Source organism: Myotis lucifugus, unplaced genomic scaffold (genome assembly GCF_000147115.1).
Source record: "Myotis lucifugus unplaced genomic scaffold, Myoluc2.0 scaffold_572, whole genome shotgun sequence".
NCBI lineage: Eukaryota > Metazoa > Chordata > Mammalia > Chiroptera > Vespertilionidae > Myotis > Myotis lucifugus.
In genome coordinates this window covers 265,119-281,759 of record NW_005871620.1, presented here as the reverse complement: position 1 = coordinate 281,759, position 16,641 = coordinate 265,119, and the positions used below count along the sequence as shown (strand labels likewise).

Genomic DNA, 16,641 nt, shown 5'->3' with positions numbered 1-16,641 from the left:
TCTCCTTCAAAGCTTCCTGGTGACCAGGTGCATCATCAATGAGCAGTAATACTTTGAAAGGAATCTATTTTTCTAAGCAGTAGGTATCAACAGGGGACTTAAAATATTCAGTAAACCATGTAGTAAACAGATGTGCTATCATCTAGGCTCTGTGGTTCCATTTATAGAGGACAGGTAGAATAGATTCAGCGTAATTCTGAAGGGCCCTAGGATTTTCAGAATAGTAAATGAGCACTGGCCTCAACTTGAAGTTACCAGCTGCATGAGTCCCTGAAAAGAGAGCCAGCCTGTCCTTTGAAGCCAGGCATTGACTTTTGCTCTATAGGTACGAGAGTGCTAGATGTCATCTTTTTCTAATATAAGGTTGTTTTCATCTACACTGAAAGTCTGTTGTTTAGTGTAGTCACCTTCATTAGTTATCTTAGCTAGATCTTCTGCTGCAGCTTCTACATCAGCATTTGCTGCTTCACCTTGCACTTTTATGCTATGGAGAGGGCTTCTTTCTTAAAACTCATGAACCAACCTCTGCTAGCTTCAAATGTAGTAAACGGATGTGCTGTCATCCAGGCTTTGTGGTTCCGTTTCTACAACTTCCTCACATATCTCAGCCTTCATAGAATTAAAGAGATTTAGAGCCTTGCTCTGAATTGAGCTTTGGCTTAAGGGAACGATGGGACTGGTTTGATCTTCTATCCAGACCACTAAAACTTTATCCATATCAAAAATAATGCTGCTTTGTTTTCTTATCATTTGTGCATTCACTGGAGTAGCACTTTCAATTTCCTTCAAGAACTTTGCCTTTGCATTCACAATTTGGCTAACTGGTGTAAGAGGCCTAGTTTTGGACCTCTCTCAGCTTTGATATGCCTTTGTCCCTAAGCTTAAACATTTCTGGCTTTTGATTTAAAGTGAGAGACATGTTACTCTTCCTTTCACTTGAACACTTAGAGGCCATTGTATAGTTATTAATTGGCCTAATTTCAATATTATTGTGTCTCGGGGATTCAGAAAGTCCAAGGAGAGGAAGAGAGGCTGGGGCACAGCTGGTCAGTGGAGCAGTGAAAACACATGCAACACTTATTAAGTTTGCTGTCTTATATGGGCATGATTTGTGGCACTTCAAAACAATTACAGTAGTAACATCACAGGTCACCATAACAAATATAATAATGAAAAGGTCGGAGCCTTAACCAGTTTGGCTCAGTTGGTAGAGCGTCAGCCTGCAGACCAAAGGGTCCTGGGTTTGATTCTGGTCAAGGTTGCAGGCTCCTCCCTGTCCCAGGCCCTGGTCGGGGCTCATGCAGGAGGCAACCAATCAATGTGTTTCTCTCACAGTGATATTTCTCTCTGTCTTTCCCTCTCTCTTCCACTCTCTCTAAAAATCAATGGAAAAATATCCTTGGGTGAGGATTAAAGGGAAAAAAAAGTTTGAAATATTGGGAGAATCACCATAATGTGACACAGAAACACAAAGTTAGCAAATACTGTTGGGAAAATGGCACCAATATATCTGCTCAACACAGGTTTGCCACAAACTTTCAATTTGTAAAAAACATAGTATCTGTGAAGTGCAATAAAGCAAGTTATGCCTGTAGTGTGTTTGAAATTGAACATATCCTATATAATAAAAGGCTAATATGCAAATTGACCCAACAGCAGAACAACCAGTCGCTATGACATGCACTGACCACCAGGGGGCAGCTCCTGTGTTGAGTGTCTGCCCCCTGGTGGTCAGTGCACTCCCACAGGGGGAGCACCACTCAGACAGAAGCCGGGCTCACAGCTGGTGAGTGCAGCGGAGGTGGCGGGAGCCTCTCCTGCCTCCTCAGCAGTCGGATATCCCCCGAGGGCTCCTGGACTGTGAGCGGGTACAGGCCGGGCTGAGGGGACCCTGCCCCGCCCCTGAGTGCATGAATTTAGTGCACTGGGCCTCTAATTAAAATATAATATGGGAGATTCACTTCCAGAATTATAGGGTAAGGAGTTTGATGGACCCACTCCCCAGAAAAATAACCATTATTTAAAAATAACCATTTAAAATCTCTGAAAATTATCCAAAAGGAATACAGCAAATTAAGAAATATTTAGGAGTAAATGAAACTTAAAGCAAGAAGAAGGTGGGAAATAATGAAGATTAGACAAAAAAATAATCAAATATAAAACAGAAAGAAAACAAAATGAACAAACCCAAAATTTGGTTCTTTGAAAAGGTCAACAAAATTGACAAATCTTTAGTAGACTTACCAAGAAAAAATATTCAAATGATTAAAATCAGGAATGAAAGAGGATGTATCCATTTGCTTCAAAGGATACCATCAAGGAAAAGGAAAAAAGACAACCCACAGAATGAGAGGAAATTTTTACAAATCATATATCTGATAAGGGACTCGTATCTAGAATATATGAATAACTTTTACCACTCAAAAATAAAAATAAAAAAATTAAAAATGGGCAAAGGATCTAAACAGAGAGCTCTCCAAAGAAGATAAACAAATGGCCAAAAAGCACATGAAAAGGTGCTCAGCGCCATTAGCCATCAGGGAAATGAAAATCAATTCCGTAATGAGATTCCACCTCCCACTCAGATGGCCATAATCAAAAGACCAATAACCTGGTGAAAGCATGAAGAAATGAAAACCCTCATATATTGCTGAAAGGAATATCAAATGGTTCAGCTGCTGTGGAACACAGTCCGGAAGCTTCCTATGAAGTTAAACATACAGTTACTATATGACGCAGCAATCCCACCCAAGAGAAATGAAAACATATGCCCACACAAAAACTTGTACACAAATGTTCCCAGCAGAAATATTCATAATGGCCAAAAAGTGGAAACATCTCAAATATCCATCAACAGGTAAATATGTTATATCCATAGAATGGAATATTATTCGGACATAAAAAGAAATGAAGTATGGGCACATGCTATCCATGGATAAACCTTAAAAACATCGTGCTAAGTAAAAGAAGCCTGTCACAAAACACCACATACTATGTGATTCCATTTATATGAAATGTCCAAAATAGGCAAATCTATAGAGATAAAGAGTAGGTTAGTGGTTGTCTACAGCTGGGAGCTTGGGAGACAATAGGATGAATATCATTGGGTATGAGGTTCCTTTGCGGAGTGACAGAAATGTTCTACATTTAGATTGTGTTAGTGGCTGCACAACTCTGTAAATATACTAAAAACTACTGAAGCATACACTTTATTTTAAATGGGGGGGATTGTATGGTATGTAGATTATATCTCAATAAAGTTGATATAATAAACAGAACTATGCAATGAAATGTTTTATGATATTAACAATTAATTGCATTTTACTGATGCTTATCATTTTTTTATTTCCAGCTTTAAAAATCAATGGGCTTGTGTTTGTAATATTTATGTTTAGTGCCATTGTTTGCAAGCACCTTTTTGGGAGGAGATGATCATTATTCTCAATAAATATAAAATTAACTTGAATATAATTATTGATATGCTTTTCCTCGGTAACATTAAATTTTGAAAAACCAGAAGCATCTATCAGAATAATGAAACATATAGACCTGAGCAATACTACACTGAGATACATTTGCAAAGTGATTGCATTTTTTAATCTCCTCGCTAGTATTTCAATATTAGTGTTTCTTAACCAGTGGTTCATAATGGGTATAATTTAAACAATATTGCTTAGAATAAGGTCAAGTTGAACCAATAGTAGTCAGAATCACTATGGTGGCTGGCAATGTCAGCTGATGGCAGACTGACAGGGAGTCTGAGCCAGGAGCCATCTCCTCTAAGCCTTGCTCTCACCAGGCAAGCTCCTGGGCATGCACTCATGCCACCTCTGAGAGGGAGCTGCTCCTCAGAGCACCTCTCCGAGACAAAGACTCTCTTTAGGACCCCAAGACATGCTGTGTGTGCAATGTAGTTATGGATGTGTACATATGAATACACTAGAGGCCTGATGCACAAAATTCGTGCAAGAGTAGGCCTTCCTTCCCCCGGCTGCTGGCACCAGCTTCCCTCTGGCACCTGGGCTTCCCTCGCAGCCCTGGCTTCATCCGGAAGGACGGAAGGACGTCCGGAAGGATATCTGGTCTAATTAGCATATTACTCTTTTATTATGATAATGATAAATAAGGATGGAGATGGAAAATCAGGATATAAGAAAGTTTAGGAGGAAAAGGAAAATTTATAAAGACTGCCCAAAGCTCCCATCCCCATACTCCTCAGCACCCGCTCCTCCATTCCTAAGCCACAGTCAGACACAGTTGCAGGTGGAGCTTCCCTGCAGCGAATGATCACAGAGCATCTCCTATGTAAACACCACTGCGCAAAGCACTGTGGGGAAAGAAGAGAAATCCATGCCCAGGGCAGCTCACAAAATCCTCACAATCTTGCTGGGGAAACAATCCCCTCCCCACAAAGGCAATTAGAAAATTTTAAAATAGTATTTTTATTTTGTAAATGGCACTTAATACATTTAAAAATATTTCTACATTCATTTGATATAATCAAATTTTAAAATGTGAGAGTCAGATAATAAATTCCTAGAACTTGAATCCCTTCATCAGTTTGGGCTTCCTTCTACACCCCAATTGGGAACCAAGACTTTACAAAGTCCTTCTAAAATATTTATAGACTATAAATTTTATTTTTTTCATGTCCCTGGTTCTCATCTCGAATTTCTCTGAGTTAAATGTAAGACTGCCAACATTCATTAATCTGCCTTGGAAATATCATACCTACACTCTTTTGTGTAAGATTTTTTTCCTCAAAAGGGTTAAAAGCCTGGTTGACTACATAGCGCCAAGCCTACCAAGACTATAACTAATAATATATCCTATACACCCTACCTAATAGTATTCCTTCTTTAGCCCACAGCAGATCTTTCCATGTGGCCGTATCAGACAGACAGGCCATTCATTTCCCTAATCACGATGTTACCCTTTCTGGCCTTCAGAGAGAAGAAAGCTGTACAGTGTATTCAAGTCCTGAGTCACAATCCATGAGGGCAGTTAGTGCAGTGGACTGCAACCAGCATTTAAAGAAACAGGGTAGAATAGAAAATATCAGAGAGCAAGTAGTAAGGATAAGCACTATGAGAAGGTTTGATTGGGTTCCGCATGTCCAGGCCTGTGTTTGTACTGGGTTGTGAGGTAAGTTGTATTTCTCACGGTAGGTCAGGGTTAAAAAAGTTTGAAAGGCAGTGGTTGAAAGAGTAATGACTATTCAAATATTTCATTTCCCCCTATTATATAAGGTAAATCATCTTCCACAAAAGTCCATTCTTCATCAGGAACATACTAGCAATTCATTAGTGAAGGTCTTTTTAAGGTTTGTGATTATAATTCAGAAGACTAACACATGGACACCAGGTGGTATCCTTCTGGTTGAAGGTCCTGGGCTGGAACCTGACCCCCCCAACCTGTGAACTGTGTGATGTTGGATTCCTCACATAACCTTCCCTAGCGTCTGTTTCCTCATCATCAACCCTAAATGCCCTAAGTAAGTCATAAAGATCAAATAAAACCATGTATGTATGTACATGGTATACACTCTCATTGGCCTCATTTACAAATGCATTGGCTCCATTGCTCACAATCCTTGAATTCAACTCTGCATATATTCTTTAGAGCAGTGGTTCACAACTGGCTGCAGATTTTATCACCCGGGTATTTTACAAATACCAATGGCTCAGCCTCATCCCAGACTGACTAAATCAGAAGCCTCAGAGGCGGACTTAGGCGTCTAGAGTTTTTAAAGCTCCCCAGGTGATTTTAGTGTGCAGCCAGAGTTAAGAATCACTGTCCTAGACCGGATTACTGCTGCATTTGCTTTATTTTTAAAATTCTGTCTGCTGTCTACTTCTCTCTATAAATACAGACAGACACATCTTTTTGGAGTACATTTTTTCATACTGCAGCTGACTTTAGAAAGAAATAAAAAGCTAAGGCTGATTTACTTAACTTCTTCATCCCTATTCTATTACCCAGTGATATTAAATGTGAAACACAAAATCTTTGCCACCAAACCAGTTTCCATAATAAAAATCTTTAATTTAGACAAATTATTACTCTTGATATTCTCAAGAAAATCCCTAAAGAGTTTTTATTTATATGGAATTATTTTTAAATTGTTGGAAAGAGAAGTAGAATTCTACAGTGAGAAACAGCACAAGATTTGAGTTGTCTTTTTTCTTCTAGATATTTTAATTGTTCCAAGACCAAAACAACTCCCTTTTCAAAGGCAACTACAACCCACACATGATTACTGGGTTAGTAATTCACTCTCAAAGAATGGGGAGAAAAAGGAACCCTCATGCACTGCTGGTGGGAATGCAGACTGGTGCAGCCACTGTGGAGAACAGTATAGAGTTTCCTCAAAAAACTAAAAATGGAACTCCCATTTGACCCAGTGATCCCGTTTCTAGGAGTATATCCCAAGAAACCAGAAACAACAATCAGAAAGGATATATGCACCCCCATGTTCATAGCAGCACAATTTACCATAGCTAAGATTTGGAAACAGCCTAAGTACCCGTCAGCAGATGAGTGGATTAAAAAACTGTGGTACATCTACACAATGGAATACTATGCTGCGGTAAAAAAGAAGGAATTCTTACCATTCGATACAGCATGGATGGAACTGGAGAACATTATGCTAAGTGAAATAAGCCAGTCAGAGAAAGATAAATATCACATGCTCTCACTCATTTGTGGAATATAATGAACAATATAAACTGATGAACAAAAATAGATGTAGAGACAGAGAAGCATCAATCAGACCGTCAAACCTCAGAGAGAAGGTAGGGGAGGGTGGGCGTAAGGGGGAGAGATCAACAAAGGACTTGTATGCATGCATATAAGCCTAACCAATGGACACAGACACCAGGGGGTGAGGGCATGAGTGGGGGGGGGGCAATGGGGGGATAAGGACACATATGTAATACTTTAATCAATAAAGAATAAATAAAATAGGGTCAAGATAGTCCCAAGGAACCGATGGGGATCACATATTCTTTGTGAGGAGACTGTGTTGAACAGAGAGACAGATCTAAAAAATGTCTTCCAAAATTGAAGCTGCTTACGAAAAACACCAGGTATGTCTGCTACAAACCAAATCATAGGGAGAAAACATGTCTTTTGTTCCTTCACTTGATGAGGTAACAGCCACATGTTATACTTAAAAAAAAACTCTAAGGAAAGTAAAGAAACTAAAGACTTAAAAATAATGTATCAACTTGATGGTATATTTGAAAATATATTCCTTATTGAAGCTCCATTTGTGAATTGATTTTTGATATTCTATTAAAAAATAAGGAATAATAACCCAAATATTTCCAGAAAATGGAGAAATCGATATGTAGGTTTGTTTCCCAGCCTCCAAAAATTATTTATCTATAAAATCCTTGTGTAAAAACATACAGATCTGCCTGATTCATTCAGAACAGAGAAGCTCAAAATGATATTCAAAGGGGGAAGAAGAAGGAAGCTCTTGCCGAGGGTGAAAGAGAAGGCACAGGTGTGGCCCCAAACATTTCTGGCGTAAATGTCACTAGTGGTTTTAACCTCAAGCAAGGAATGAGTGTGTCTTCTCACAGTATTTTCATAAAGGTTTCATTGGGAGGGGAATATGAGGGACTATTCTTTTGACAATATCATTTCACAGATGAATGATGTTGGACCATGTCCTCCTTAGGAACCTAGAAAATGATGCAATCTGTATCAACAGCTTTCTGAACTCAGGTGTTCCATGAGCCTAAAATAAAGAAATTATCGGTAACTTAAGGAACATCATCTAAGTTATGTAAAAGAGAGCCGAGATCAACTATTATTATTTAAATGCATTCTGGGACTAATTTTTAAGGTTGAAAGTGACCCTATTTATTTGTAGGCACTGGAAAGCTAAGTAAATGTACATTGGATTTGATATGAGGAAACAGAATTATGAACAAGATTAGGCTCAATCATTAATGACAGTTCTTAAATATTGGCAAAAAATAATCCCACTGTGTACCTGGCCTGGGCATTGGCCCTAGAAGGGATTCAAGGACCTACAGATCTGTCCAAAGATCCAGCTATCCAAGGGAGAGTTTACTCTGCAAAACCTCCATGTCTACTGGAGGAGGGAAAGAGGTCTAACACAGAAAGGCAGAAGTAATTGGAACTGTTGTGCCTTGAACCATTCCACCCCAAAAGCTAATTAAGGTCTAGGGAATTAGCTAGTCCTCACCTTATCCCTGCAGGCAGGCTGAGGGTGAATGTGGTTGATGGATGATGAACAGTTAACTGCTCTCAATAAAGGCCAGGACAGTAAGTTTCTCAGATTCCCTGCAACTAACATAGTGCCTGGTACTGTAAGCACTCAATAAATATGTGCAAATATATGAGCATAAGACCATCTAACACGAATAGAATTTTGGAGTATGATGCCTAGGGCAGTGCTTCTCAGTGTGGTTCCTGGGCCAGCAGCATCAACATCAGCGTCAGCATCACCTGGAAACTTGTTAGAGATACACTTTCAGGCCCACCTCAGATCTACTGAATCAGAAACTCTGGGTGTGGGGCCAACAGTTTGGGTTTTACGGAGTCCTCCAGGAGATTCTAGTGCCTGTTAGAGTTTGAGAACTGTTGACCTGGGGAAGTTGAGGCATTTTAAGAGTGAAAAATCTCCAAGAAGAAAACGAATACACACATAATGTTTTGATATTACCAGCTTCCTGGGCACTTGGATTTCTCTGGATCTTTCATTCCCATGACTCTGGACTTGCAATCCCTGTTGTCGTTTGAAGTAGATGGAATGTTACAGGGACACATATGCATATAGGTACACCCCATTTTTTTAGGTGTCCAGGCTGTTTCAAGATTGACTTGAAAGTTAGACCCTTGAGTATTTTAGAGTGCATTTGTGAATGCGCACATGTGTGCATGAGTGTGTAGATGTGTTGTAAATAAACACAGAATTGGAAAGTATACAGTATCTTCAACTAACCCATTCTGGGGGAAAAACAAAAACCCTGTACAATGAGAAATAATTTCCTGAAAAGGACCCTTGTAAAATCACAACCCTGTCACATGAAGTCTGATTCCGATGAGTCTGAGAAGAAAACCACTGCTGTCTGGGAACGGAGACCCGGGGAAGCCTTCGCCAACGTAAGACAGCCCATTTTCCTAACCAGGGCCTCTTTCTGATGCACTTTAACATGTTTCTTTAGCCGTCTACTATTTAAAATTAATATTGTGACTGAATCAATTTCTTCTCTCTTTAACATCTCTCATTTCTGCTCATTTCATTTGCAGGTCTCATTTTTTTCAAGAATTCCACTGATAGCACTAGAATGTGGATCATTCTGTATTTGAGTTTCCTACTTACACTCCATTGTGACTCAGCATTCATTTCCACCCACAAGGGAGACTGTAGAACATATATCCATGTTAATGGAAAGAAATTTTTAAAAAGAATATTGAGTCAAAATACCTGAAGGATTGAAAGAAAACGCTACTTCTGATCACACTGTACCCTCCCTCTACTCTTCCCCCTCGCATGTTATTTTGGCTGCGGGAATGAAGTTCCTCTTTACATCATTTCAAAACCAGCATGAATGTCACAGAAAAACTGTGGTCAGAAGGGCATTTCGGTGCTAGAGGAGGTATTGATAAATAATGAAGGGGGAAAAAGAACTTTCTATTTTTAATTCTCCTACTGGTATTTTAGTTAAAGCAACCAGCCAGTTCTTTAGTAATCACTCCAATACACTTCATAATATTTTCATTAGACTGTGACTGTTACATAGTTTTGCATTCTGTCATATCTGAAGGATATAAAAAGCAACAGTCTATTTAAGTCCTAACAGATAACTCTCACAAACTCCCGGGCTTCCACCTTGTGCAGTCGAATGTGCAATGTGAGACAGAACTTTTTAAGAAAGTAACCCTTTTCTTATCTGAAGTCATACTGCAACCTTCCTACTTGAAATCTTTAGGTTTTAGAACTTTGAAATGAAATATAAAAGCACTTTCTCTACATTCTAGGTTTGAAAAATAATTCTCCTTGGCTGATGTTCTTATTTCTTCTCTTTTTACTTTGTATTGTCTGTTTTGCCTGAACTCAGTGAGCATCTTTCTTTTTCTTTTAAATAGTAATAGAGGTCAAACAAATCCACAAGAAATGAGATACTACGTAATATCTAGATAGGGAAAGAGAAAAAGGAGAAAGAAGGGGACTGTGTGCATGTGTGTGTATTTCAGGGTTCTGAGGCTTCCCTTATAATGGGAAAATCGCTATCATAATCTGACTTCATTTGGCTGTGGGAGAAAGACAAAATGCTAACTGTGACTCAGAATCCTTCTCAGCTTTTATTCTTTACTATATCTTCTTCCTTTTTTTTCACCTCTTAAGTAAGAGTAATTTCAGCCTCAAGGACTTTGTCACACTTTCAACTTTAATTCACTTTAATTCATCAGCTATTCGGTATTAACTAGCTTATGAATTACACACATTTTTGATCAGCTTCTTAAAGGGAAGAAGCAAGGGAAATGTGATGGTTTGATGGACAAGTTCATTCAGAAAGAAGTAATTTTGCAGATATTAGCTACCTTTCAGTTCTCCTATTTGATTTGTCCCCCTGGCTTGGTTCAATGTTGAGATATTTTTCTTTCAACACAGAACTTATTATTCTGTCATGTAGTGTTACCAGGAATCTGCAATCGCCACATAACCTAACACCAGCCTGTGTTAAGTAACAGATAGACTGGTTGGTGTAGCAATTGTGCTTACATTCGGAGAGAATCTAGGAAAGCAGTTGTCTGCATCAGTAAAATTCATCACTAAAATTAAATGTTTTAATTTTCCTAATGGGCTTTGAAGGGGGAGGGAAACCAAATGTGCTTTTGAAAGATAATCTCCTGGAAGAGGAAGTCTGTACAGAGGCTTAATCAAATCTGGGGCAGAAGTTGTGTTGCCAAAAAGACTAATCATCAAAATGACCCTTCCTTCTCATTAGTGCGTTAATAAGTGTGGACATCCCTCACCTGGAGCAGGCTGCTAATCCCCATTGTCAGGCATAATCCGTTTCTTCTCCCCTCTCTTCAACCTGACATGAAAAGCTTAGGCAGGCCCCTTTTAAAAACTAAAACCAGAAGGCACCGTTATTCACCACTAAAGATATAAATGAGAGCTGGTAACAAATTGGCTCTTGATGCATTAGAAATGAACCCCATGGCAAACTCCTGCTCTCTCTCCTGCAGAGCCGAAGCATTGGCTAGACAGGTGTATTGGGGACGCGGGCTGTCTGGGTGCTATGGAAATCACGCCATGTGCATCTGACTATCGGCAACAGAACCAGACACGCTCGAGGCTCATTCTTATTCCAGCCAGGGAAGCGGCCGCGTCTGCATTCGCCTTCAGCTGAGAGGCTGCCATATTTGTCAGCTCAGACGTGTGCAAGATAAGCTCTGTCCTCGTTATCTCATTTTTCACCAGGCAGTAGAACCGAAGGATGAGGACAATCTAAGTGCCCACATGGGCAGGAAAGCTGCGGGGCCAGCAGGCCAGCACAAAGCCTGAAGCCCGAACAAGAGAAAGTTTATAACAGAAGTTAATCACTTCGTTCGGAAGGAGAGCTCAGAGGGATTTAGACAGACAATGATGATGTATCCTGGTTATATAATGAACGAGGAGACAGCTCCTAAGGCATTTGCTGCAGTATTATCCTCAGACACGTTCTTTGCTTTCTTCCCCGCTGCATACTCTTAGCTTAAAGTTAATCTAAATTAAACAGAATTGAAAGAAGTGGATACATGTAACCGGTTGGTCCAGAGTTAATGAGAAATGGGTATGAGGAGAGATCCCTCCTTCTGGCCACCCAGGGGGCCACCCATTCATTAAAGCTCCATGAACACCACACAGGGCTAGTCACTGGGGAGAACAGGGTGAGTTCCTCTCTGCAGAGAAACGTGGAGTTGCTGTGGAAGGAGGGCATGAGCTGATAGCTAAAACCAATCGGCAAAGACCGTAATTCAGATATCACAGTCCCCAGTGGGAACAGAGAGAAGTTCCTAGCTAGTGGGAAGAAGAGAGCTGAGAAGGCCCCCTAGAGAAGGTGGCCACTAATCTGATCAGGGATAAAGAATATTTAGCCAGATACAGAAGGAGGGGAGAAGGGTACAGGGTTCCAAAGGGAGAGACTACCATGAAACAAAGGCTTAGAGATGACAAAAAGCATGGTGTGTCTGGGGCAACTCTAAGCGCTGGGATGTGGTCAGGGCATTAGTACAAAAAGGCTAGAGAAGGTGGCTGCAGACTCCAGATCCTGTGGGTTATGGGATTCAGTGTGGGCATCAGCTCAGCTGAGCTCTGTCTAAAATGGGCTCTGAGGAAAATGGACGAGAGAAGAAGAGGGAGATGGGTTAGTAGCCTATAGCAATACTAGAGGGAAGAGGAGAGGAAGCCATGAGCTACAGGTAGAGAGGGTAGGTTATGGAAATACACAGGAAGTACAGTGACAGGATTCAGGGAGTAAGAAACAGGAATTAGAAAGGACTCCCAGTTGTCAGAGAATGGCATAAAATGGTTACAAGTAGAATTCTCTCTAAGCACAACATTTATGAAGCCCGGAGATACACTAGAATTGTGGAATTGAGAGAAGGCCCCAAAGAAAGCCAAAGCAATGCCAGAAAACAATGACAAAACGATGCCAGCAAGGCCACGAGGTAGGAGTACCTGCCTCAGGCATGGTCTGCTTAAGGACTTATGTGACAGCCAAGACTGTACCCGCAATGACACAGCAGTTCCCGGCACATGATGGGCATCCAAAAACCACTTATTAAGTGAATGAATAAATGAAAACCACACTAAGATCATGCCATCTACTCTTGTATTCTGTGTCTCTCTGGGCAAATAACAGTGTCTCTTAAAATCTCATTCTCAGTTAAAAGTGATAATAATTTTTTTAAAAAGTCATAATAATAATAATATGTCCCCTAAATATCTTAGGGGCCAAACTACTTTATTTTTGAAACTCCAATAAAACATTATTTTTGCAACTTATTTAGGTTCCCAAGCCTATGTTTTCTAGAACTACCAACTGGATTCTAAGCATCTGAAAGGCAGAGCCTGGGCCACATCCTTCCTAGAGGGCTCAGCAATAAAAGGCACTCACCAAACATATGGAGGGCAGGAGTCCAGTTCCAGCCCTGCACCAGGAGCTGGGTATGCTGAAGTCAGTTGGCCATATTGCCTGCACCTCACAGCGCAAAGGTAGACAAACTGTATTTCCTCCACCTATTTCATAGAGCTGTTTTTAAAAAGTAGGATCATACCAAAGAAACACTTTGCAATCTTAAGTTATATATAGTATATTTACATAATTCAATGATAATATCACAAAAGCAACTAGTTTTTGGATAGCAACTAGCTCACTCTGGTTAGTTAGTAAATCTTAAAATAAGCGTTAGAACTCAGTCTATAGTACAGGTAAAATAATCTAAAAACAAAACAAAACAACAACAACAAAAATCCAAAAGAATTCTTTGGCAGTGAAACATACCCAAGTGTTATTTAGACAAGTGTTAAGATGAATGAGGCCATGTGGGAGGTGGGCCGTTCAGGAGCAAAGCACAGGGGCAAGGATGGCAAATACACAGGCTCAGGCTGGTGCCTGCTGCCCGCCATGCAGGTGTTTGGCCAATGGGTGCAGGGTATTGAAAACAACATGTTGTCAAATGCCTCATCACACCCACTCACAGGAACCGAAGAGAGCAGAGCAGACAAGTTGCACCCTTAGTCCTCTATCTTAGCCGGGCCTGACTGCTGGTCTTAGGACAACCACCTGAGAGAGAATTACATGGGCTCTGAAATTCACATTCAAAGGCAGGTTGAGATATAATTCTTTGATTGTGCAACTGCCGTTATGCTGCCAGAATGCCCACTCGGGGCTCAGCATGGTGACACACAGAACTGAGATGGACACATATTTATCCCTTCTCCGTCTCTTCCCAATAGCTTCCTGCCCCTTAGGCAACTCAACGGTGCTTCTTGCCACACACTGTCCTAACTGCTTTATGTTTTTCCCTGCACTTTCAGCAGAAATCACTATGCCCATTTTTTATAGAGGGAGATATTGAGGCTGAGCGGAATGTTACTTGACTAAAGCTGAATGGCTAGCATGTGACAGTGACTTCAATCCTCAAAGGCCATGCTCATTTCAGTGTGGATAAATCACGAAAAAATACATGATTAAAAAAAAAAGTTCTAAACTGTCAAGTACTATGGTCTGCCCCCTGCTAATCCTTTGCCACACACACAAATACATGCACATGTGTACACATACATGCACACGTGTCCATATAAGCACACATGCACACACACATCTCATGCACACAGTCCTGGCACACATGGCAGCCGAGCTCACAGTGCTCAGGGGCCAGCAGTGCAGTGAGTCCTCGGCCCCTGTCTCCTCACACACCCACCAAGCCGGGTTTGCCGTTTATATTTTTAACCACTGGATAAGGGTTTGGGAGCCAATAGAAACCACAGAACTAAAATTACCAGGTTCAAATTGCTGGAAAAACTTTAGAAAAGGATGAATAGAAAATGAGTGGTAGACAAAACAGAGGCTAATGCTAAGATACAATTTTATAGCTGGATGATCTCTAGTTTCTTTTTATAACTGCATAAGTCCCTTTTCTATGTTCCCAAAGAGAAGGCTCCAAAGAATTTAAAAGAGTCTACCCAGAAAAGACAGAACGCAAGCAGCTCAGCTGTTGGAAATATGCTAGACTGTTCCAGACAGTTTACTAGGGAGACAGACCAGAGAGACAAGCCTCTGTAAAAACTGCACTACCAGATAAACAAACCAGAAGGAGTGTATTATACAGAGCACAGATCTAGGTATCAACCAATGGGCAACCCTGTAATTATCCAATTTCATAACTAAAAGTTATGTTATTTTAAAAAGTGAATTTGTTATAATTAAGTGATGCTGCTTTTCTCTTTGCCAAGGGCTTTCTTAAAAAGAGAGCTATAGTTCAAAGGCGTTTTTATGGTTTCATAAACCAAGAAAACACAAAATCCTCAGAGACCATTATTAGGTCCAGAGCCCTGCCTCTGGACAAGGCCATGGCCCAGTCAACCAGGAGAGGAGATGACTGGTGGTCAGTGAGGGAAACAGAAGAGGGAAGTGGGGAGAGGGAGGAAAAGAAAGAGGAGAGGAAGAGGAAAAGGAGAAAAAATAGAAATGTTGGTCTGGCAGGTCATAGAGTGAGACTAGGAAGTCATTCTCATATATTGGGACAAGTAGGCCCCAGATTAGTCAATCTAATTTAAGGGGGAAATCTCAAGGTGTTCCACAGGAATATAAATAGCTACTGAAATTAGAAAACATAATAGTAAAGTGATCATTCATCAGAAAGATGATGCAACCAATTTATTTTAAAAATTTTAAAAAGAGGCACCTATTGAGTTTGCAAGTGCTGTTAACTGAAAGTCCACGGGGGGCTTTGGGGGTGTGCAAACCCATAACTATATGAAACTTGGAATATTTTCATTCTTCTAAGATGGGAATTGTTGGCCTGCATCACGTTCTCAAAGGTTAAGAACCACTGGTTATTAGAGATCGATTCTCTCCATTCAACCTCTCTCTCCACAGAAAAGAAATAGAAAGGCACTGACCCCCTCTCTTTACCCCCACTCCAGCCTCACTTGGGTGTGGAAGGCAGGCATAATCTCTATTTAAAGATACAATTTGTAGCTTAATTTTTACAGTTAACAATAGAAAAGCCCACCCAGGACTGAAGAGCAAGTAAAAAGTTCAGAATAAAACTGTGCTATGTCATTAGAGCTTTTCCACTTTGAAAGAGTCTGTTTCCAGGTAATGTCATTTTGTTTTCTTAAGAGGCACACCTCAACAACCAAATTATATTAGAATTAGCTTACGGCAAATCAATTGCAACTGATAATACACCTGCAGTTTTCCTTATTAAGGTTCCATTTGTTCATTAAAGAGGATTTCTGTAATGCCAGAGGTATCACACACAAAAGCCCCCCTCTCCTTTCACTTTTTCTCTTTCCCTCACCGTCCCCAAGAATGAATTCACATTTTAGTTTTTGGAGAATAAGAAAATCTCCATTTCTTATGTTTTCTTTTAGGATTCTTCTCAAAAGTTGCTCTTTTTTTCTAATTATAACCACCAGAAACATAAATGTGAACCCGGGTAGGAAAAAAAAAGGCCTGCTAAGAAGGGCTCTTGGTGCCTAATTGGGCTCAAATTTAAAAAAGGGAGGAATATCCCATACAAACATTCCCACCAGAAACAATAAAACACAGAGCCTAGCAGCAATTTCTGCACAAGGGCCTGTCACACAACCTGCACTTCTCAGAGAAGCCTGTGCTGAACTCCCTGCCTACACTGTGTTTCTCCCACCTGAGCCAGGAGTTTCTGGAATCTTATTTCAACCAACAGGACTGAGGTTTTCTCCCATCCAATTGGAGCTGTGCAGCTCTCGCCAATCAGAGCAGCTCTATTCTAACAGTGTATTTTGAGCCATTCAAACTGTGAGGATTTGGAGTCCTCGTTTGCATGAGGACAGACCAATCAGGGACCAGCAGCAGGGACTCCTATCCATACAAGCCAGCTCCCCTCTGGCTTGGGGAG

At 40.5% G+C, this 16,641-nt stretch overlaps 1 protein-coding gene across 5 annotated transcripts in view; it reads right to left on the bottom strand.

The window, feature by feature from the left end:
- LDLRAD4 (low density lipoprotein receptor class A domain containing 4) overlaps positions 1 to 16,641 on the bottom strand; it is a 319,552-nt gene that overhangs the window by 37,830 nt on the left and 265,081 nt on the right. The window contains exon 1 of one of the 5 annotated variants that reach the window (XM_023745706.1): positions 13,149 to 13,166. The exons of the other annotated variants lie outside the window; for them this stretch is intronic. Coding sequence (XP_023601474.1) covers positions 13,149 to 13,155 — 7 coding nt within the window. The 5' untranslated portion in view covers positions 13,156 to 13,166. Of the gene's footprint in view, positions 1 to 13,148; positions 13,167 to 16,641 lie in introns of those variants that run through there. 5 annotated transcript variants of the gene reach the window in all.